This window comes from Sebastes umbrosus, chromosome 14 (assembly GCF_015220745.1).
Source record: "Sebastes umbrosus isolate fSebUmb1 chromosome 14, fSebUmb1.pri, whole genome shotgun sequence".
NCBI lineage: Eukaryota > Metazoa > Chordata > Actinopteri > Perciformes > Sebastidae > Sebastes > Sebastes umbrosus.
In genome coordinates, this window is record NC_051282.1 from 9,909,832 (window position 1) to 9,933,123 (window position 23,292).

The window sequence follows — 23,292 nt, forward strand, 5'->3', positions numbered from 1 at the left end:
AATAGAAATTATCCTCTATGTCCAATGTACCCTGAGCCAACCCTTAGGGACTACATTTCCCAGAAGTCCACCTGTCCGCTGTACGTAGAGGCTGGTGCCGTACGTACGCGTGACGCGTTGGACTGGTCTTGTTTTGGCAGTTTTGTTTCGATATTCACGGATTGCCAGTCCTCCAAAAGGCGTTTTGTATTGGTTATACAACACGAAGCTGCGGTATTGTACATTCCTGCATATGTATTATTCATACCTAGATATCAGACTGTACATTGTTGGTGTTGAAGCTCTGCTGTGGAGAGAAATCCCGACAGAAGTGAGCTGACTACTTAACCTACTAGCTAGCTAGCAAGCCGAGCTAACATTACCATTAGCTCGGCGGTGAGCTGTGGTTTGTTCTGTTTGTCTGCGAGGAAATGATCCTTTACTCTTCTGACATGTCTGTTTCTAACTACAGCATCTCACACTTTAACCTGATGTTACAGTGTTAAGAGTAATGTCAAAGTAATGAATAAAACGCAAGTTCATATAGCTAGTGTTGCAACATTGGCCGCTTCTTCGCTGTGTTAGCCTCTGCTGTCTAACAACATGTACATTGATTTCATGCCAACTTTGATCAGATCTAAGGGGAAGTAGGGCTGGGTTAGCAAGCACATATGACCAAGTGAATGATTCAACACAGTCTTGAGGGATAGGCCAACACATTACATCAACTTTCAGTCAGCTAGCCAGTGTTATTTCTACTTGGTGACACAAATCCTAACCCCTTGTTTGTTTATTTGTTTTGCACAATTTAAGACTATACAACATAACAAACAAATAAATGAATAATATACAGTGCAGGAAGAGGCAAAAAAAACACTAGGCTTATCTGAAGCCTCCACCTAGAGACAAGATTAATATAAAGAAATAATATGACTACATAATAGTGATAAACAATTAGGACAAGATATTTATATATATATATATAAAGACAACAATAACAATACACTAAATATATCAAAAAAGACAAGTGTGTTTGTGTTGCGTGCAAATGATCCATTACTGCTCTGACATGTCTGTTCTTAACTACAGTATCTCACACTGTAAGCTACTGTTACAGTGTTAAGAGTAATGTCAACATAATGAATAAAAGGCAAGTTCATATAGCTAGTATTGCAACACTGGCCGCTTCTCGCTGTCTAACAACATGTACATTGATTTCATGCCAACTTTGATCAGATCTAAGGGGAACTAGGGCTGGGTTAGCAAGCACATATGACCAAGTGAATGTTTAGACAGTCTTGAGGGATCAGCCAACACATTAAATCATTTTCAGTGAGCTAGCTAATGTTATTTCTAGTTGGTGACACAAATCCTAACCCCTTATAACCCTATTTGTTTGTTTATTTGTTTTGCACAATTTAAGACTATACAACATAACAAAAAAATATAATAAATGAATAATATACAGTGCAGGAAGAGGCAAAAAAAACACTGGGCTTATCTGAAGCCTCCACCTAGAGACAATATTAATATAAAGAATTAATATGACTACATAATAGTGATAACAAACAGTTAGGACAAGATATATATATATATATAATAACAATACAGTAAATATATCAAATCATAAATGAATAATATACAGTGCAGGAAGAGGCAAACAAACCCACTGGGCTTATCTGAAGCCTCCACCTAGAGACAAGATTAATATAAAGAAATAATATGACTACAAAATAGTGATAAACAATTAGGACAAGATATATATAATAACAACAATAACAATACACTAAATATATAAAAAAAAGACAAGTGTGTGTGTGTTGCGTGGAAGTGTATGGTTAGCATTTGTGAGGAGGATGTTGATTTAAATATCTATAAAGACTTCTGGGAAATCGTAACCAAACAACATTGTGAGTGTGAAAATAAATAAAAAACATAAAAACAGATACATGCTCCCCATGCTTTAGATTTCTGTGTTTTTGTCCAAGCTTCCACTTTGTTAAGTTCTGTTCTGCTAACATGCCAGTCGAGCTGGCCATTAGACAGTCCATATAAGTTGTTTATTAGCCTCGTGTGATAAGATTATTCATGGAAATAGGGTGGAGTTCAACCCTTCTGGTGTTTGGTAATTGCTATGACAAGTCACACATTTCACAGTAAATCATCTGTTCAAATTCCAGGGGAATACCAGCACTTTAACATTGTGTGTGTGTGTGTGTGTGTGTGTGTGTGTGTGTAGATGGTATCGATGGAGCAGTGACTCTGTGTGTGGGCTGATTCAGGGTGCTGGTACGTGTAGTTTCACAATGGCAGATGGAGGCAGTGATGATGATGTCATTCACCTGGCAAGCTTCAACGTCCATCGCAGCCAAGGTGAGACACATTCTTATATTTCGGTTTCATCAGCGACCAGTTTTCCCTAGTTTTATGACATCCTGACACACTAAGCTGCCATTTGCACTGTAGTTTTTGAATGGAGCTGATACGCTTTCCTTGTCATATTGGCCCTGGTTTTACTATTTTACTTATTTTTCTTACTTATTTCAAACTATAACTAACCTGGTTGTTATTCTTTTCTTTCTTTCTTTTGTTTGTTTGTGTTGACAATTCACTTTAAAAAGACACTTACATGGTTACATCACCAATGTACATGCATAGTTAAAACAACATCAAGGATAACACTAGGGCTGACTCAAATGGCTCGAAGCTTCGACCGTTGCCATGGTAATCAACCTCCAAATCAGTAGGGCTGGAACGATACACCTTTTTAACACTAGACCATGGGAAAAAGTTGAATCATACACTTCTAGGAATTTTTACTTAGGAAAATATCTAAATTAATACAGTAAAAATGTTAAGATAAAGACATTTCCCTCACAAATTAGTGGTATTTTCTATTACATTTTTAAGGGACATGTTAAGTTTTATACTTCTGGTGAATATAATCAAATCATTCTAATTTCCATATATGTGTTTTGTATATATATCTTTTTTTCCCCACCCCTACAAATCAGAATTCGAATGCTTCGTTTTTTTTAATGTTTTTTTTATATACAAGTATGTAATAATACTGTATAAATCCCAGAATAGCCCATGCAATAAGGAATAATCCCACAACATTATTCACATTCAACATTAATTATTATTAGTTATACTCAGACTAATATTGCTGTTTTATATGTAGAAGTGCGTGTGTGTACAGTAGTGCGGCAGCGGCTCTGTCCCGAAGCTTCGAATAGCTTTGAATATTTCTCACTGAAGCTTCGAAGCCCAAGAAACGGTATTCGGCACAGCCCTAGATAACACAAAAAAGTCACAAGACTTATTTCCATTGTGGTCCTTGTTGTAGTTCGATGTCGTCAACACATTTGAGGTGTGTGCAACATACAACCCTGCCAACACAACTGTCCTTTCAGGGATACGTTATCTGAAAGCCATTGTTTCCATTTTGCCTTAAACATGACTGGGTTCGTAGTCTGTTTAATGCTGTTAGGAACCTTATTCCAGTCATGGGCACCCAAGTATCTGAAAGAACTTTTTCCCATCTGGCTACTGATTCTTACCAACGTCAGATTTGCTCCACTGGACCTGGTGTTGTGCCCTTGAGCCTCTCTGACCTGTGGGAAGAAGTTTAATCATCATTTGGGGCAACACCATTTACAACCTGACAGAGTTTTAATCTATCTAATCTTTTAATCCGATCAATTTATTTTGAAAGATCTGAAGTTTTATGTCTTTACCGTCATTGTTGTGTATATACCAGTCCTGCTAGACATAGTTTTAAGGTTGTGATTCCTACTGGCAGGCAACATTGCTCTTTGATATGCAACAAAATAGATGCAAATAAGTATAACTAAAAGCTTGGCATCAATGTCCCACTTTTGTTTTACATCACAAGTATAAAGATAAATGTAAATTGTTTTCCAAAATGACATATTTATTCAGTTTGACTTCAAATAGGTCCATAGTTTTAAATTCTACTAAATTCTAGTCCGATATTAGCTCATTGCAGATATATTGTATCAGTGTATGTGTCAGATGATAAATGACAAGAAATTGAAGCGCAGAAAAGCCAAAGATATGTTTTGAAAGAGAGTCACTAGAGAGTAGGGACAAGTTTATTTTTCAGCTTTAATGTGTCCTGTCCAGTACATTTCTTGGTTTTAATAAAAAAAAAAAAACTAATTTAATGGAACATTATAAGAAATATTTAGATATATTTTGGGTTGTGTAAAGAAAATTCATATAAATATAATATATCATTGTTTTATTTTATTTTTAAACTCTCAAACTCTCCTTTAACGGTTGAGCTATAATACATACATACATTGTACCTTTTGACCGGATTATTTTTCAACGCATTTGCTATTTGTTTGTACTTATGTTTCAACTTGAGGATTTCATGCCCATTCAAGAGTTGGAAAAGCTCCAGTGGTCAGTCATATAACAATTTCTATTGGAAGAATGAATAAAATTACATTGATTCAAGAATTTTGGCTGCCCAGTGTACCTTTACATGCTTCTCCAATCTATTTTACTTTTCCCACCGTTAATGCTGGATGTTTTTCTAAAATGATGAGTGCGTTCAGTGAACAAACAAGTTCAAACGTCAAGACTTCATGAAATACAAGCTATATCCTGCCATGGCCTCAACACTGGCCTCAGAACTGGATCAGTTCTCTGGGTGCTGCTCTGTGGCTGTCCGCTGCTCCTAAATAGTTTGGATGGGTCAAATGCAGAGGAAACGTTTCCCCACAGGGATTAATGTACTATAACGAAGATATAAACATAAACAGTATGGACCATTTCGCAGTTGTAAATGTAAACATTCCAAATGTGTCCCAGTTTATTTCCTGTTGCAGTGTATGTGGACATAAGCTGACAGGAAGTAAACATGGACCCAAGCTGTTGCCTAGCGATGCAATTCCGTTGAAACGGTCTCTAAACAAGAATGTTTCTGGCCTTAGAGACATAAATAGTCAAACATTATACAAATTTGTAATATTCTCATTACGCTGTGTCTGTGTAGGCTCCCGTTCCCGTAAGAGGGAATTCATCACCATTTCTGATGACTCGGATGAGGAGCCTGTGACTCTGGTACCCGGCAGCCCTGTTTTAGTCCCGGACGACGCAGATGATGACGACGTCAGCATATTAGAGGTGACTGATTAACCCCGTTCTTAACATTTTCATTGTGCATGTAAAAGACACTTGTTATTTGAAGCTCAAAAGTTACTTTGTACGAAAAAGGTAAAGTTTTTTAGACAAGTGTAAACATGTATTTTGTTGTACAGTTGTCATGTTATAGAGAGGCGAAGTCCCGCCCCTTTCGGTGGACCACCATGGGACCTTATTTCGGAAAAAAATATGTACGGTAATCAACGCGCAAGAGACAAAAATACTTTTTTGATCCCGTTTGAATTGCGCCATGAATCACACATATGATGTTTGTCAATTTAAAAGATAATTTTGCAAGACCAGGAGTTGCTGGATAAAAACCATCAGGTAACACACAGCTAAGTTAGCTAACTAGCTAGTGTTGGTGACATATATTGTGCGAGCAGGAGATGTAGTTCACTGAGCGGTTTCACACTAAACTAAATGATACTACGACAAACCTACCACAAACTGCGTCTTTCTTGACTTGCAAAATAATCTTTTAAATTGACAAACATCATATGTGTGATTCATGGCGTAATTCGATTGGGATGAAAAAAATATTTGCCTCTCACCGTTGACTACCATTCATATTTTTTCCGAAATAAGGTCCCATGGGGTCCACTGGAAGGGGAGGGACTTAGCCTCTCTATACTGTTATTAGAAATTGCTGTCAATAATATGAGCTACAAAAGTTACGACTTTGTTTCCATTCATTGATCAACTCGTCTCTTTTGCCTCCTGTGTTTTCCTGCAGCTGCTAACTCCTGCACGCAAACACGTGATTCGCCCAGCAGCGAAATGGGGCGGGGCCTCGCACAACCTAATTCAAGTTGTAGGTTATAGTAGCGCAACTTCTGGGGTTCCCACGGGGGACCCTGGTTCTGCCCCGTCTGCTACCTCCAGAGATGCCAAGGCCAGCTCCTCCGCGGTAAGGCCAGCCATACGGACACAGACCCTAGTGCAGCCTAGCACTTCTGGACATACGCAGCCACAACCTGGCTCTTCATCACACACACTGTCTCAGCCAAAACTCAACACAGACTCACAGCAACAGAACGGTACGTCAGCACATATAAAAGTGGAACCCCATGCAGTTTCTACCCAAACCCCATCTACCTCCACAAATGCCAAGGCTAGCGCCAACACATCCAGTGCACCTACACGAGTACTCCATCAGCTTCAGCCCAGCACATCTGGACTCATTCAGCCAAAAGCTGGATCTTCAGCGCACGTGAAGGTGGAGCCCCAGGCGAGTACATCTACTAGTGCCACACACAATTCTTGTGCGGTTGCATCAAGTTCTTCTACAAAGACTCAAGAAAAGGCTAATACAAGTACTCATTCACAAGACAATCCTCAGGCCAGTACTTCATCTGCACAGTCACAGTCTCACACGCGGACGCAGCCTCAGCCCGGTACATCTACACAGCTCCAGCCCAGTGGGACCCCAATCCCACAGCCCCGCCTCATCCAGGTGAAGCAGGTGAAACTAGTCGTTCTTCCCCAGCGGCCGATCATCCATGCATCTGCTCTCATAACCCAAACCCAGCTGCAGGTCAGGCCCCAGAACCAGCTGCAGCCCGTGTCACTCCATCGAATGCAGGGCAATCTCGTTCAGATTGAACCACAGCCCCTGGCCCAGGCCCCCGCCCAGCCTCCAGTCCAAGCCCCTCAACTCCCTCAGGTGATGCCGGTGATCCCCCCCGCAGTGCTAATAGCTGCAGCCCCAGAGAGACTAGGACCTCCAGAGGCAGGTCACCGGATCATCCTGGGGAGCCAAGCGCCTGGGGAGGCTGTTCCCAACCCTCCTCCACAGGCTGGTGCCTCTGGCGTGGTCCCACCGGCCCGCGGCCTCTACATCAGGGTGCCTAACGTGAACTCTAACCCTCAAGCTCCTCAAGCTCCCACCGCTTCAGTCCCCCACAACGGTGGAGAGGCTCGTCTTCTTCTGGCTCCAAACCCAGAAAGGGCCAATCCGGCCCCCGGTCTGGTCGCAGTCCCTCCTGCACCAGAGGACATTCCCCGAATAGAGGATGCAAGGCCGGGTCCCTCTGCACCGCGAGGGAGAGCAGAGCAGCAGCCCCACATTAGAACCCTTATCACTGGTGTTGTGAGTATCACATAAGCGGTCTGCATGTCTCTCTGCCTCATGAGCTCATCAGTTGGTTCATATCAAGTTGATTTGAAGTGTGGTGTAATTTTGCTTCTCACCTCCTCTGTTCCAACTACATTCCTCCTGTTCATCTCCCTGTGTTGCCTTTACAGTTGGATCTATTCCCAGATGTCCAGGAAGCCTATGTAGCAGAACTGATCCAAACGAATAATGTGAAAGACTTGAATGTGTAAGAAGCATCAACCCTTTTTCCTCAGTACTTCATATGTAAAGGATAATATACAGCAAGCCGGTCATTGTTATGAAAGAAACCCTGACAAGGCGATGTGAAGGTGGTCTTTCATCCCCCTGAAGGGGTTTCTTTCACAACAATGATCCGCTAGCTGTACATTATCCCGCTTATTACACGGCTACTTACTCAGAAATCAATAATTTGACACAAAAACGGTCCGACATCAGAACTGCGCCCATAGCAACGGTGAGTTATACACAGCAACGGTCTGTTGTAAAGAAATATCAGACCGTAGAACGCTGTGATTGACCAATCAGAATCGAGTATTCAACAATGCCGTGTAATAAAAAGAAATTAGTGATGCAACTTCTCATGAAATTTATAGATGATACGGTTTCTAGATTTGCTGCTGTATCCTTTGTACTTGTTGAGTTAAGTATCTTTTTATACCTTAATTTATTCAGACGTAGCTGACTTTCTATGTTAACTTTTAATGCAGCTTCAAGGTCTTGTCCTTTTTTCATTTTAAGGATTCATTGAACTACAGTATAACCTGTTTTTAAATGCTCAATAATACTTCTTTCTAATGGGAGAGTTTTGAAAAATAATCACAAACTAATCACACATTTTCTATCTGTTCAAAATGTACCTTAAAGGGAAATTTGTCAGGTATTGAATACTCTTATCCTCGCCAAAATTTAGCGCAAGTTTGTTGTAGTGTTTTTTATTCTCCTTTGCGACAGGCTACTATGGCATGGTTGGTACCAATGGATTCCTAAATTGATTAGTTTCATATGATACCAGTATCATCACACTAGCTTTAAAACACTACAACCTCCGAAGGATCGTTAAAGAAATTAGTGGCGTTAAAACCAATTTGCGTTAACATGTTATTATCCCGTTAACTTTGACAGCCCTAATTATTATTATTTATTTTTTTCTCACACAAAACAGAAAAATGAATTATGGGTACACTTCATTGCCACATATGCAACAGTGCACAGTCCCAAATATGTATACTTTGAATTAGTTCTGTGTAGGTCGACAGGTATTGAAAGACCATCATATCTGTAACTGTGTGTCTGCCCTCTGCTGTGTTTCCAGTATCTGTAACCTGCTGTTGGAGAACCCGGAGTATCCCAGGGGGGATACGGCAGCAGCCACAGCAGCTCCCACCAGCATCCTACTGGAGTCTGGAGACACCCAGACAGAGGTGTGTCTGTGTTTTTGTGTGTGTCTTGGTGCCTTCAAATGAAACTTGTGAGCTTGTGTTTACAACATCGGAAGTCGTGTAAACAATATGCTTGGTGTTCAAATGGTTAAGTCGTGAGAACACCACTACTAAGCAACGGCAATATTAACATTACTGTCGGCATCTAGAAGCCACAGAGGCTAACAAGCTAGCAAGTGGGTAACATAATGTAGTAAATGCAAAGGCATAATGACAAAGGAAGAAGATGAGGCTATTGGAGATATCAACAATATATGACTAAAATTACAATATATTCACTTATTATGCACCGAAAAATGAACTTCCATGGCCTCCTCCATTTCTGACAACGTCAACAAACACGTCACAACTCGTGAACTCTGAGCTTTCAGACACTTTCCACTTACGAGGTCGTGAATACCACAAGAGGGGGGCGTTCAAACAGACTCTTCTCGTGAACACGGTAAACACGACCCCATTTGAAGGCATCATCTCATCTCACTCATCTTCAAGCGCTTATCCGGGGTCGGGTCGCATCATCTGTCTGTTAAAGCCACAAGAGAATGAACCCTGTAAAAGGCATTACAGATTAGTGCGAGTTTTCAGTAAAAAGGCTGATGTTTAAACACTAAACTTGAGTTTACCTCAGGTAGGATGTGGTGGCAGAGGTGGGACCAAGTCATCATTTTGCAAATCCCGAGTCAAGTCTCAAGTCCTAAACTTTGAGTTTTGAGTCCAAACAAGTCATAATGCGCTCTTCACCAAATGTAATGTTGGATCGGTTCAAACAAAGTGGATCTGGGGAATTAAGTGTAAGATAATCAAATGCAAGTCCCAATAATATTCACCAACAATAAAGAGTAAAGAGTTCAACAAAATTCTGAATTCAGCAATAAACAACAAAAGATAGAAGATAGTTCAGGTCAGTTTTTTCCCACACGAGTAAATCCTCTTCCCAAATAAAGGATCTCTGTTGAGTTTGTTCAGTTCAGTTATTTTCCCTCAAGTAAATCCTCTTCCCAAATAAATCAATAAAGCATCTCTCAAAAAGTAAATAAACATCTCTGAGCTGTCGGGCAGTCGATCGTCTCCATGCAAACACTTTTTAATCTTTGGGCTTAAGGGGAGCGGTATCAAGTATTTTCAAGTCAAAAGACTCAAGTCCAAGTGAAGTCACAAGTCACTGGTGTTAAAGTCGAGTTGCAAGTCCTTTTTTATTTTGTAAAGTCCAATCTTAGGTCAGTGTTTAACGTCCTCACCAGTATAACAAGCATTATGTACAGTGTGCATACAAACTGAAGAACTGGAAAAATAAGGAAGTATGGATCGTTCCTCATTAAGCTGAGCAGACAAAACCTATTTTGCAATAGAGCTTTTCTCTGTGTCTGTCATCAGATTATGACTGTACTGTTGTTGGGCAGAGAGAATATACTGAAAAAACCTTCTACATTATGGAGGAAAGGAGAAACCATAACTTTATCTGTATCTTCTTTTCTGACGCAAACTTTGCAGAGTGGTATACACACATAGATATGAAAGCATAGAACAGGAAAGAGTCTCACCTCAGGCTCTCTGACTTATTCACACAAAACAGCAAATAGTGCACAAACAGACCGTCAGTCTCTCCTGACCTGAAACTCAACTACTCAGCCGTTCTCCCGCCCACCCTACAATCAGAAAAAAAAACTCACGTGTCAAAATCGCAGTTACATAATGTAGTTTTTCATTTGTCCTTTTGATGACCGCTTTTTGAATCAGCTATCTCAGTGTCTTGCTACTGTGTTGTTTATGCATATATTATGGGTGTTTTCAGGTGACCGAGGACCTGTTTGACTATGCCAAACTGGGCACGGTGGGACCCGAGGCTGTGATGCAGGCTGCCGACTTGCTCATGGCAGATTTCAGGATGCTCAGTTGTCAGGACATCAAATGGGCCCTCAATGCTCTGAAGGGACACTATGCAATCACACGCAAGGTACCCGAGGACTTATAGTACATCTTAGGAGTGCTTTCAACCCTTTCCCCTTTCTCTACTTCCTTGCTCTCTTTTACAAACGTCTCTTTATCCCCCCGCTCTCCCAGGCCTTATGTGAAGCTCTGAAGAAGTGGCAGGATTCAGGCGACCCCTCAGGGAAGAGACGACGGAGCAGAGCCTCCTCCGAGCGCTGCTACGTGGATTTCCATTTTGAGCACGGTGAACAAGCTTTTTCACTTTTCTCTGTGTGTGCACACTGCTGCTGCTCACCGCATGTGTGTGTAACTTGTGTGCATTGTGTTTTTGTTCCTATAGACACGCATTTGAAACAAGCCAGTGTTTGTTAATAATTGCCTCATTCGCAAAAACTTCAGTAATGACTCTGCAGGTCTCTGAAGATTCAATTGAGATGCAGCTCAGCACTGTGTGTCAAGCTGTTCTAGTCATAAATCAGAAATAAACATGAATTAATTAATAATGAAGCAAAAATCCCTCCAAAATACCACATTAAGTCACCAAGACCTTGAGGAGCACCATAGAAAAAGCCATGCTGTGATTTGGGATCAAAAACTTTTGACGTTTGGAGATTTCTGCAAGAATTGGCAATTGGATGGCGAGCACTTCTGTTCTGGAAACTGCTCGAAAAAAACCCTTATTGTCATTCTATCTAGGAAAGCCATCCATCCTCTGAATGCTCTAGGTCTCTAGTTTGTGGCTGTAAAGTTTCATGAGGCTGTGATTATCCTAGAGGTCACCACAGGTCATTTTATACAGTGAGGTCAAGTTTCCAAAAATGGTCTGACTACAATGAAATGGTTACTATGGGGACTAACATCATCACACATGAATACAGTTGGGCTCATTGGATCCACAAGAGTCTCAGCTTTCCAGTCACACCCAATTTATGTAAGTCCAAGACTGTTTAGTTGAAAAATATTCAAATACACCATTTTTAGAATAGGCGAAATAACACATTTATACTGCGTGCAAAAAGCTGCATGGGCATATACCCATTTTCATTCACATATCTTGAGGTCAAAGGTTAAGGGACCCTTTTGAAAATGGCCATGCCAGTTTTTCCTAGCCAAAATTTAACCTAAATTTGGAACTTTATTCAGCCTTCTTCTCGACAAGCTAGCATCACAGGGATTCCTTAAATTTACTAAGGATTATTAAGGGTTACTCTTCTGTTGCTCAATTAGCATATGCAACATTTCTGGCATCAGAGAACATAATATTGTGACTTTCAATACCACTGCCAAGTAAACACTTTACAGCCTTTAAGATTCCTTACTGCTTGTACAAAGAGCTAAATATGTTTTCTAGTTTCATACGATACCAGTACCTTCACTCTAGCTCTAAAACTGAACCTGCTACAGCCTCTGAAAGATGGTAAAGTCCGATCCCGCGGGTCTCAGAGGGTTGCTGATTTAGACCTACTTTTGCTTTCCACGTGGCGTCTCACTCACTAGGCTCCCTCTGTCCAGCAGTTTCGGCGAAGTTTGACAAGAGGATGTATTTCTTGGAGAATGACCGTCGCTACTGCAGGACGTACAGCAGTCTGGAGGCCACCGTGCAGAAGGAGCTTTCCTTCTATCAGCAAAAGGCCAAGGAATGGGCAGAGGTACACACACACACACACACACACTCGTCACACAGTATTACATTCATCCCGGCTGCAGACTTTATCCAACTTCATATTTTTTCTTTAGTGTGTTGTGCATATACAGTTGTAAATTCTGCTTTATGCTACTGAGCAGTGAGTTTATGGTATTTTGCTCTCGGTATTATTTTTTTCCCATCAGCAAAATATTACCATAGGGATTATTGGATTTATAACGGATCCCTCTGGCATTTTCAAAGCTATCTCTGTGTAGGTGCTTTCTAAATGAAGGGGAATATAATATGACTTATTAAATAACTCAAATAATAAAAAAACAAATGTATACATACACCCGGGGCGCGGGGGGTTAAACATTTTTATTCATGAAAATTAATCACAAACCACAGTGGGCCTATTAAGACTAGGAAGCTTGTTAGGCTATTTCTTGCAGCTGTTTTAGTCATATTTATACAATAATTGTGAACTTTAATAAATAATTTCAGAACTTGAACATTTGCAGGAATATTTTTAATCCATTTTTTAAAAAAATGTATTCATCAAGTAGCGCAATATTTTCACTCTCTTGCCTTGGGCCAGGCCTGCCAATACACTGATTTATAAAAGTCAATATTTAGAATATAATCACAAAATGTAATAGCACAATGTGCTGTCAACATATAAGTCAATAAGTAGGCTACAGTATATGCCTTCTTGTCAGACTAAGAAAACAGTCTGTTTTGATGATGGAGTTCTGTCTTCTTTTCGTGCTTTCCTGTGGAGCGTTCATCGGCGGTGTGTCGCCCCTTTTTTAGCCACATCTCTGCAAATCTTCGGGCGGTTAGGGAGGCCACCCCTCCATTTACTGAGATGAACAGCAAAATGTTCAGGATCTCATCATCTCTATTGTCACACAACCGCGAGCGCCGAATGTGAAAATCCATTTCTGATTGTTTGCACTATAGACTCACGTTGCAGCGCTTTACTTAGATATGTTTTGAAATTATTTTTATTCTAGGTATTTTATATGGTCTATTGGTAAAGCAGCATTAACCACCATGAGGTGTAAAAATCAGTTGAGGCAGGGATATATAGACCAGAGCCCCGGCAAATCGCAACCTGCATACACCAGTTATTCTCTAGTGCGGCTCAATTAGCATATGCTACATTTCTGGCATCAGAGAACATAATACTATGACTTTCAATACCACTGCCAAGTAAACACTCTTTAAGTTTCCTTACTGCTTGTACAAAGAGCTAAACATTACATACTTTCCTCTGAGACTTGGCTGCTTTCAGGTGTAGCACTCCTAGCTTCACAAACACTCGTTCTAGGAGAGCTAAGAAAAAAGAAAAAATGCATGTCACATCTCCCAGTTTACCAAACTCCTTTCTCTCTCTCTCTCTCTCTCTCTCTCTCTCTCTCTCTCTCTCTCTCAAGCATGAGGACTTCCTCCTGGCTCTGCAGGTCAATGAAGATGAATACAAGATGGTAGGAAGCTCACAAACCTCAACCAAACTGATGTAACCTTCACAATGACTCATATTCTGTCATTATTTTATATAAAAATGTTTTTTTTCTATTGAATTTCCCAAAAAATATGTATTCTATCCCATTACAGTATATAACAATGTGTGGTATAAAGAACAAAGGCCATACTTTGATTTTTGATTTTGCTTTTGGTGAGATTGTTAAGGGTAGTACTGGCTAGTCAGTCACGTGGTTGCTGCTGAATGTATATTTAAGATGACTACAATATTATTATTCTTGTCACACTGAGAGTCATTTTGGATCTTCGGATCCCTCAAAGTCAAACAGCTGAATGTCATCAGTTTTCTTAAAGTTTCCCAAATCCCTGATAAGCAATTTAGTTGTAGAATATGTTGTAGACTAGTTTCTTTTTAGGTTAATATGACTTCTTAATCCCTTTATTGTACCATGAGTCACTTGACACTTCTACTAACTTGTCTTCTAACATCTCGGATTTTTGTTTATGTGTCTGATAATCCATGAATGAAATCAATCAACTCTAAAAAGACAATCCCTGAAAAATGTAGAAAAGTTTTAAAAACCTCAGAGCTGCATAAAATACCTCTCTGTATGATTGTTCCTCCAGGACGGCCAGCTGATTGAGTGTGGCTGCTGCTACGGGGAGTTTGCGTTTGAGAAGATGACGCAGTGTTCAGACGGCCACCTGTTCTGTAAAGAGTGCCTGGTCAAATACGCTCAGGAGGCAGTATTTGGCTCCGGAAAGGTACGGACACACACCACACGCTGTGTGGTTTTTCTCACATTTGAATAGGACATGCTAATGTTGCCAGGCAACTATAAATTACTTCTCCTATAAAACCCAATGTCGGAGAATTGGTATACAAAGAAGGATGCAACAGTCAAATGAATGAGATTACTGTAGTTAAAAAGTAAAATTCTGGTTGAAAAGCAGCACAAGTGGTGTTTTTTTTTCATCCATTTGTCAGTTTGTTAGGTACGCCTGTTTAATCTATTGCACTGGTTCCCAACCTGGGGGTCCCGACCCCCACTAGGGGTCGCCAAAGCTTGACATGGGGTTGCAAGGCCTTTTTGATTTGAAGGGTACAGTTGGCCTATATCTCAGGATTTCATTCATCTCTGTGAAGAAAACTAAATGAAATTGTTATTTTTATATTTTGGATTATTATTTTAGATATAAGGGCACGGTGAAGACCTGAACACGAGCTATATTCACAGAGCCTTCCCTCTCTGCTAAACAGCTTCGTCCTGCAATAGAAAAGTACGCAGTTAAAACAACCAAAGAGCTGATAGAACAATGGACAAACATCAGGGAGAAGAAAATACTGAAATTGTCATCAGTTTACTCAATGATGGAAAAAGGGGTCCCTAAAGGAAAAAGGTTGGGAGCCACTGATGCGATCCAATAAAATAGCTCAGTAATAAATCCTCTCTGGTGCTGCTTCATCTTTATGGGACTATAGTTTGTGACATTGTTGTACTGGATCAGGTGTTTTAGATTTTTTTGTCTTCCTCCATATGCATATTAGACCTCTGTACCTGATAATCTGGGAACTGAAGGTGTGTGGCTGAAGGTGGTTGTGTGTCTGTAATGACTTTGTGTGCGTTCGTGTTGCAGTCGGAGCTGAGCTGCATGGAGGGGGGCTGCCCGTGCTCCTATCCAGTATGTGAGTTGGAGAAAGTCCTACCAGAGAACATACTGTGTAAATATTATGAGAGGCAGGCGGAGGAGGCCGTCGCTGCCACCTGTGCTGATGAACTTGTGCGGTAAGTGTGTGTTTGTGTGTGGGTGTATTACAGTATGTTGTATCTGAACTGTCGACATGTGATTTAGCTGGATTACACTTGCACCGATTGCAATTTTCTTGGCCGATTTCTGATTTCCTTTACTTTATTGTCATCTATAGTGGTTATTTGCATAAAAACACACAATCTTTTTTGAACAGAAACAATTAGTCAATTAATCGATTAGTCGAACAACCAAAATTAAATGGAAACATTTTCATAATCAATCAATTGTTTAAGTCATTTTACGAGCACAAATTCCCCAGTTGATGAATGTGAACATGTGCTGCTTTTCTTTGGCTTCTTTGTTATGAAACTCCAACTAATTTGGAGACGTCAACTTGGGCTTTGGGAACGTGTGATGGGCCTTTTTCAATATTTTCCAACATTTTATAGACTAAACCACGATTCGACAAGTCGGGAAAATAATCAGCAGATTAATCGATAACGGAAGTAATTGTTAGTTGCTAGGGCTGTCCTCGATCAAAGAAATTCTCAGTCGACTAACACTCATACAATTTTGTCGACTAATCGATTAGTTGATTTAATCGACAGATCTGTAAAAACTGAGTTTCTCCACAAAGAATCACACTAAAGCACCACCCTAAAGCTGGTGTTTACCAGATGTGCTCATAAGTTTATTAAAAATAAGTCATTCGGGCATGAAAGAAGCATAAAAGTCGACTAAGGGGGCAGTCCTATTAGTTGCAGCCCTAATCATATGATGGGCAGCAAACACTTGTACTCGGACCGGTACGTCAATATTCCAGCTGCTTGTCCAACTTCATTTGCAAATCTTCATGGATCCATGTCGGGAAGTTTTGTTCACATAGTCACTGTTTTTTGATCAGAGTCATATTCACACTAGCTTTTTAATGTTTGACAAATGTGACCATCTCTGACCTTTTAATGCATTTTGAACTTGCAGTCTAGTCAGTATGGATGCATGTTAATTCATGGTCTAAAGGGGATCTGTAAGAGTGTTTGTTTCCTCACAGTGGGATTCTTTTATCTGGGTTTTCTGTGTCTCATGTACAGTTATATCATAAATTGCACTCCTTAACCCTCCTTCCTCTCTGGCCTTTTCAGGTGTCCCTTTTGCAATTTCCCAGCCTTGTTGGACAAAGACCGGTCTCTATTTAGCTGTCCCAACCCTCGGTGCCGCAAGGTCAGTCCCACTCTGTGTTATTCTGTTTATTGAACACTGTGAGGTTCTGGGGAAGCCAGGCTGCTCTAGTGCTACCGTTCTTCCTCTACAGTCCGTCACCGTAAAGGATTATGTAGGTTAACACTCCAGCTCTTACACAATACATGCATCGTCTGATGTAATCACAGATGGCTGAGTTAAATCCTACTGTACTAAAGAGAGATTGGAGCAGCATCGTGAATAATTCAGTCCACCCTGACAGTGAAACCTGAAAGCTCTGTGTGCGGCGTCCACTTCAGCATACATCACCTCAGTGCAGCCCGGACATGAGACAGAGATCAAGTCTGTCAAGATCAAAAAGATTAATGAACCGTTTTCTGCAGATGATGAAGCGGTTCCATCTGGCGAGGTCGCCACCTCTGTCTGCCTCTCTGTTTATCTCCGGGCCTCCTCCCTCTGTCTGAGGAATGCAGGGGGGGAGGCGTCGCTTTGTGTCTGCCAAGGCTGTCACATGGATTCCAGTCTAAAATCTCCATTATTTGGCATAAACACACACAAACACACAATCATATTCTCACTCTCAGCTTCACAAACACAACCCTCCCTTCTTTCTATTGGTGCGTCTTTGTCTCTTTCTGTTCTTGTGTCTCACACTCGCTCCTGCCACACAAACCACAGTCTCTTTCTGATTCAACATAAACACACACACTCCGACTATCACTACATTCCCGGAATGGGAGAGAGCGTGATCAACACCCCTACATAATAAATGTGTCTATTCACCTCTTGGCACCGTGGCACCAGTCCTCCAGTATATATGAACTAATCTGAGGTCTGTAAAGTAAAAACGATTGGCTCAAATGTGAAGCATGTATTAAGCCCATACATTAAATTATGCTGATATGATCAGTGTCAGGAAATGAATCACCATTATCAAGCAAAAATGTCAAACATTTTTCTGGTTTCAGCTTCTCAAATGTAGATTTTCTTATTTTTTCTCTGTTTTATATCACTGTAAATTGAATATCTTTGTATTTTTAGCTTGTAGTCAAACAAAATAATCAGTTTGAAAACACCACATTTGGCTCTGAGAAATTGGGATCTGCATTTTTCTCTATTTTCTGACATTTTTGTAGATCAAAACAACTAATCTGACAATTGAAAAAGATAACAGATTAATCAATAATAACAATAATTCTTAGTTGCATTGCAACCTTGTTTTATACTCATAAACTACACCTGCGTTTCAACTGGAGGAACCAGTGACTTAATATAGTTCCTTTGCAATAGATCCAAGTGAAAAAAAAAGTGTCTTAAAAAAGGCGGTTGCTAATAAGTTGCTAAATGAGACTACTAAACGTCATCACGCCGTCTCGTCTGCCTTTGTGTTGTTATGACTCGATCAGTGACTTAACTGGAAACTGTTTAAGCTGGTGGCGGAGAGACACGCCTAGCTTTTAACTGCCTACGTCCTGACGCCTACCAAGGCATATTGAAGGGAGGCTGGGTCACGCGTCATATCTCCGGGGGTATAACACATGCGCAGTAAAATCTGGTCTGCCCTCGCCAAAATTGAGCCAATCGCAACGTACGACCGCAGCTTCAGTTACACTGCGCATGCGTTATGCCTCATACCCCAAGACCCGTGTCCGCCCATGACCCAGCCTCCTTTCCATAGGCCTTGACGCCTACCCTGCTTCAGCTGGTGCAGCGCCTGGCCAAATAAGCCTGGAGCCAAGCACTGGTACCGGCCACGCCCATTAACGGCAGCTATGATCTGAGCACTTGGGTATGGTTGCTAGGTACCGTGGTGTAGTTTGTTTAAAGCCTAACGTTAGCTTTTTATTTCTGACGATTGCATCCACACAAAAATCATAATAGTGGTGTTCATTTGTGAAGATTATTTTACGGAACGAAAACGTGTACGTATCGTAAACGTGTGTTTGCCACAGCGCTTATTTTTTGCAATAATCCAAAACTCATTGGAAAAATCCCATTGGGTTTTTGTCGAGGGAACCAGGGCGATGCTAACTTTCTGGTTGACTTACAAATATACGTCATCCCTGCAGCACTCTATGGGAGGCCATTTCTTGTTGTTTATTAACGTAGAACCAGAGGTGCTGTCATTTTATATTTCACACACTATTCTTCCTTGTCAAAACCTAGCGCCTACATAACCCACAATGCAACTCGACTGTTGACAGACTCGGCTAGCGTAGCCTCAAGTACTCCCCAAGACCTGAAAACAGATGTTGATGTGTTCCCCTTTAAGCTTGTTAGTGTTTTATGACACATTAACATAATTGTCTGATAGCACACAGAGATCTTCTGTCTCTGGTCAGACTATAAAGTGTCATTTTACATCTGCTGACACAGACGTTTTGCAGTGGCTTCTCTACTAACAACTGGATTATGAGATGGCTCTGCTGTCCCAATAATATTCTTGCATAAGTTGTACATTGTCATTCCAGACCAGGGCCTAACTCTAACCCTAAATGTAATCATACAAGACTCTGAGGTTGTATAAATGCAAAAAAGCTAGGTGCAGATAAGGATGCTCATCCTTCCTCCTGCTATTCCGTCCATTAACCAGTAGGTGGAGCAAGAGGTTCATAGTGGTCGCTCTGCAGTGTCGCTGCACAGCTGCATCCCATTACATACTCATGCCCACACCCAAAGATACTAAAAAGTTAGACACGCTCCAGATATCTTTTGTTCTGATCCTTTTCTGAATATTATTCGTCAACAGCTGTAGATTTAGATCAACTATTAGGATACGGTATTACATGAACACTTTCGAGTTCAGAAGGAAACAGTGTAAGTGAAGTGCTACAGAAAGTTACTTGCTTCCTCTTTAATTTGTGTAGGAATCAGGATGTGAGACTGCGGCTGCTGTGGTGTGTGTGTGTGTGTGTGTGTCATCTGGAGAGTCCCTCGAAAACCCAGATATTGTCATCTCTCTTTTTTATGTTTATTTGATTTCTTTTTTATCCTGGTCCCCATCAGCATAAGACAGTAGTTGTACAGTCGGCCCCACAGCCCGCTCAGTCTACGAGCAGGGAGGGGCTTCATTATGTAACTGACACACTTCCGTAAGCCCACCCGCCTTCTCCCACACCGCCGCCTCATTGGCTGACTGCACGTTCCACTCCCCTCGTACTGGTTTCTCACTGGTCGGACACGCTTCCCTCCTCCATTTCAAATGTGGTTCAGATCAAGTTTGACCCAGATTCTCCTCCCTCTCTTTTCCTTTCTCCTGCTGCTCCTCTCCCCTCACCCCGTCCCACTTCCCCCCGCCTCTACTAATGTTTTCCACATGTGGTTATGAGGACATTTGGACGGGCTCATGTTCCCGGCCTGCGTATGATTACTTCATGGAGGTAGAGGAATGTAAAATGTAGGCTGCTGGAAGGCTGTCACAGTGCAAACAAGAGCTGAATCGGAGTCTTTCTGTGAGTGCCGGGTTCTCATACATCATCACATCTGCATTCAGATTTGATTGCAGTAAAAGCCACCTCCCCACAAAAAAAAAAAAAACACAGCCGTGCACACATGCACTCTCGACGCAGCCCCCCCCCCACTCCCAATCAGAAGCTCTGCAAGCTGCTTGCACTGCCTTATAAGGGCTGCTGCAGCCTGCACCATGAAAGAAGAGATAGGAAAAAGAGAGGGATCCAGAGGAGGAGAGGCAAGGTATGAATGAAGATGGAGGAAGGTGATGCCGGGTGGGGTGGGAGGGGAGGAAAGGAGGGATGGACCCGAGGGAGCGAAGTGAACGGAGACGGAGGACAAGTTGGAACAGGATGGCTGGAGTGAATGAATGGATGTAGAGAGACTGAAGTAAACTGCTAAACATGCACTATTTCCCACATTGCTGCCATTTATACATCATGAAGTGTGTGTGTGTGTGTCTACGACCTTTGTCACATTTCAGCCACTTGTATTTAACTTGTACGGGGAAGACACGCCCCGTGCGAGGGTTGACTCCGTCGTCACCGGCTGTATTTTTAGCCGCGCTATAAGAACTCAGGTGTGTTCATGCTTTGCGACAGCTTGTCAAACAGGTCCCAGACACACACACAGACACACAGACACACACACTCTGTCACTCTCTCTCATGTTGTCACCTCTTCCTGGTCTCTAGGTTACCACTAGGGGGTGATCTTTCACCGCTCTGCCTTCTCACTCTCTGCCTTCTCTCTGGTCTTTTGTGTGATCCAGCTTTTTTTTTGACACTTGAGTCCAGTTCTGCACCCCCTTGGCTTGCACATAACCCCTCCTCAAGACCCCCCTTTTAACTGATATAATAACCCAGAGAGAGTTTTCTCACCATGCTTTATTCTTTTTTTCGCTCGCTCCCATGCTTCTCAACTATGTTACATGCATCTCTCTGCTTGGACACTCCCTTATAAATCAGAAACGCCACAAAAATGTGAACACAGTTGGTCTACTTTTCATCTGTCTTGTGTCTGTAAGGAGCTCTTCCTTCGCTTGAAGCCACCACAATTTGACTTTAAAGGTCCTTGTGTGCCTTTTTGGAGAGTCTTCAGTGTTTCCACCCAAATCCGCACCAAATGCCAACGAAAACTCCGGCTTCTCCAGCTCAGTTCCCCACCCTCTGGCTGACCTTGCACATACACACACACACACACACACAGCTGTCTCAGTGAATATTGTGAGAGCTCCACGCCTATGGTAGCTGAAATGACAAAATAACACACACACACACACACACAGTCACAGGACGTAGAGGTGGAGATATGGATCATACTGGCGCTACATCAGCTGTCGTATGCCACGCTCTTCAATATTGGATGAGCGGTTCAAATATTTATGGTGACACCACTTAGCTAAGGGTTAGCGAGGGAGGCAACCCCTAGCTAAAGTGTGTGTGTGTGTGTGTGTGCATGTGTGTGTGTGCAGCGATGCTGTCCGCCCAGCACATCCTTAAAGCTGAACGTCTCGACGATGGAGGTTGGAGGATGGAGTTGCTGTTTCTAGGCAACCAAGCAGTCAGCAGCGAGCAAATCGCACTCTTGCTGCAGTCACACACACACATTTGCAGGGAGAGCCACACCTAGTAGCTGTGTCTGTCTGTGCGAGTCCAAGTCCCTGCAGTGGCAGCACCAGCAGCATATAGAGCAGACAGTCTGACTGCAGGGCTCCTCTTATTCAGCAGTAACTGGAATAGTGATGGGTGGATGTGGAAATGTGGGATAACCTCTTGATATTTGATGATATATTATAAAAACGTACAAGTGAATCGAGGAGATTGTAATGAAACAATTTGCTCTTTTGCTTTCTCATTCTTCTTTCTTTCTTTCTTTTCTACTGCCTGATCCCCACACACGACATTTGTCAAATTCCTTTCTCGTCTTTTTTCTCTTCAGGAGAGCTGTAGAAAGTGCCACGTCCAGTGGAAGCAGCATGTGGGGAAGACGTGTGAGCAGGTCCTGGAGAGGGACGAGATCCGCATGAGGGTGCTCTTGTAAGTGGCCTTAGAGAAACAAAACAGGACTCCTTTATCAGCACACCACCACTCAGAGAACTTACATTTGTGTGTCCTTTGATGGGATTCTATGAAGATTTGTGATTTTATATCATTCTGTAGCTTCCTAGTGGTGTTCCTGATATATTCAAATCCAAACATTCAAATTTTGGTCAAAATATGTATGTTTTAGCATCAAAATGCTATTTTCCCCAAGCCCTACTAAAACATTTTCCCACGTGATCTGACGTACGTTTCTGCATGATGACGCTGCTACATATATACAGTATATACATACATCCTCATAGTCAGTGTATTAACATTACATACAGTAACTTAGATGGCGGTCGGCACGCTCCCAGTTTGAAGAAGCAGACAGGAGTACCGGCACGGAAGATAAGCAATGTACTGCTATGGATGGACACCACATTAGTTTGGATCCGAAAGTCACACAATAACACTAACAAAACTAACTGATCGATGCAGCGGTAGACCAGCAACAACCGTGTATGTAATGTAGTCTGGTCTGGTCTGCGGGGGCTGCGATATAACGGCTTCAGTCTCCTGTTGGAAAGGGCTGTCTGACGGCGAGGTAAAGCTGTGAAAGTATTCTAAATATAGCGTACCGTTAAACTGATATTGATTTTCTTTTTTGTGGCTAAAATATGTTTTTCTGCCGCTCCCGTCCACAGCCGCTTTACCCCGCCGGTAAACAGCTCTTTCCAACAGTAACCAAAGCCGTTATATCGCTGTCTTCAAAGCCACCAAGACTCCATTCACAAAAACAGTTACATACATACAACCCCACTTCCAAAAATCCGAACCAACCCTTTCAGTTATTTCCAAACTTAGCACAGCTATCTTTGACTCGCATGCTTTGCTAGCATTCACATTATTCATAACCTTATTGATTAGCTTTTATTAGCTTACTTTGGTAACCTACGTAACTGCTGAGTGAGCGTTTCCATTTGACGAAACGGAACAGAACACAGATGGACCCGCTCTTTATATATAGTAACAATATACATTTTTCTCATCAAAAACACAACAGAACCAGTTCCATGATCAGGCTTCCAGAAACCACCTATCATGG

The 23,292-nt window shown here is 41.7% G+C and overlaps 1 protein-coding gene across 6 annotated transcripts in view; it reads left to right on the plus strand.

Annotated features, from left to right (window-relative positions):
• Positions 1-72: 72 nt before the first annotated feature.
• rnf216 (ring finger protein 216) overlaps positions 73-23,292 on the plus strand; it is a 28,718-nt gene continuing 5,498 nt past the window's right edge. For 2 of the 6 annotated variants that reach the window (XM_037792177.1, XM_037792179.1), the window contains exons 1-14: positions 73-213; positions 2,219-2,352; positions 5,009-5,139; positions 5,894-7,249; positions 7,405-7,481; positions 8,589-8,697; positions 10,508-10,669; positions 10,777-10,888; positions 12,142-12,293; positions 13,711-13,761; positions 14,387-14,524; positions 15,398-15,546; positions 16,654-16,732; positions 22,102-22,199. In XM_037792177.1, the coding sequence (XP_037648105.1) occupies positions 2,286-2,352; positions 5,009-5,139; positions 5,894-7,249; positions 7,405-7,481; positions 8,589-8,697; positions 10,508-10,669; positions 10,777-10,888; positions 12,142-12,293; positions 13,711-13,761; positions 14,387-14,524; positions 15,398-15,546; positions 16,654-16,732; positions 22,102-22,199 (2,681 nt within the window). In that variant the 5' untranslated portion in view covers positions 73-213; positions 2,219-2,285. Of the gene's footprint in view, positions 311-2,218; positions 2,353-5,008; positions 5,140-5,893; positions 7,250-7,404; positions 7,482-8,588; positions 8,698-10,507; positions 10,670-10,776; positions 10,889-12,141; positions 12,294-13,710; positions 13,762-14,386; positions 14,525-15,397; positions 15,547-16,653; positions 16,733-22,101; positions 22,200-23,292 lie in introns of all 6 variants that reach the window. The other 4 variants (XM_037792180.1, XM_037792181.1, XM_037792182.1 and 1 more) reach the window with 4 other exon arrangements.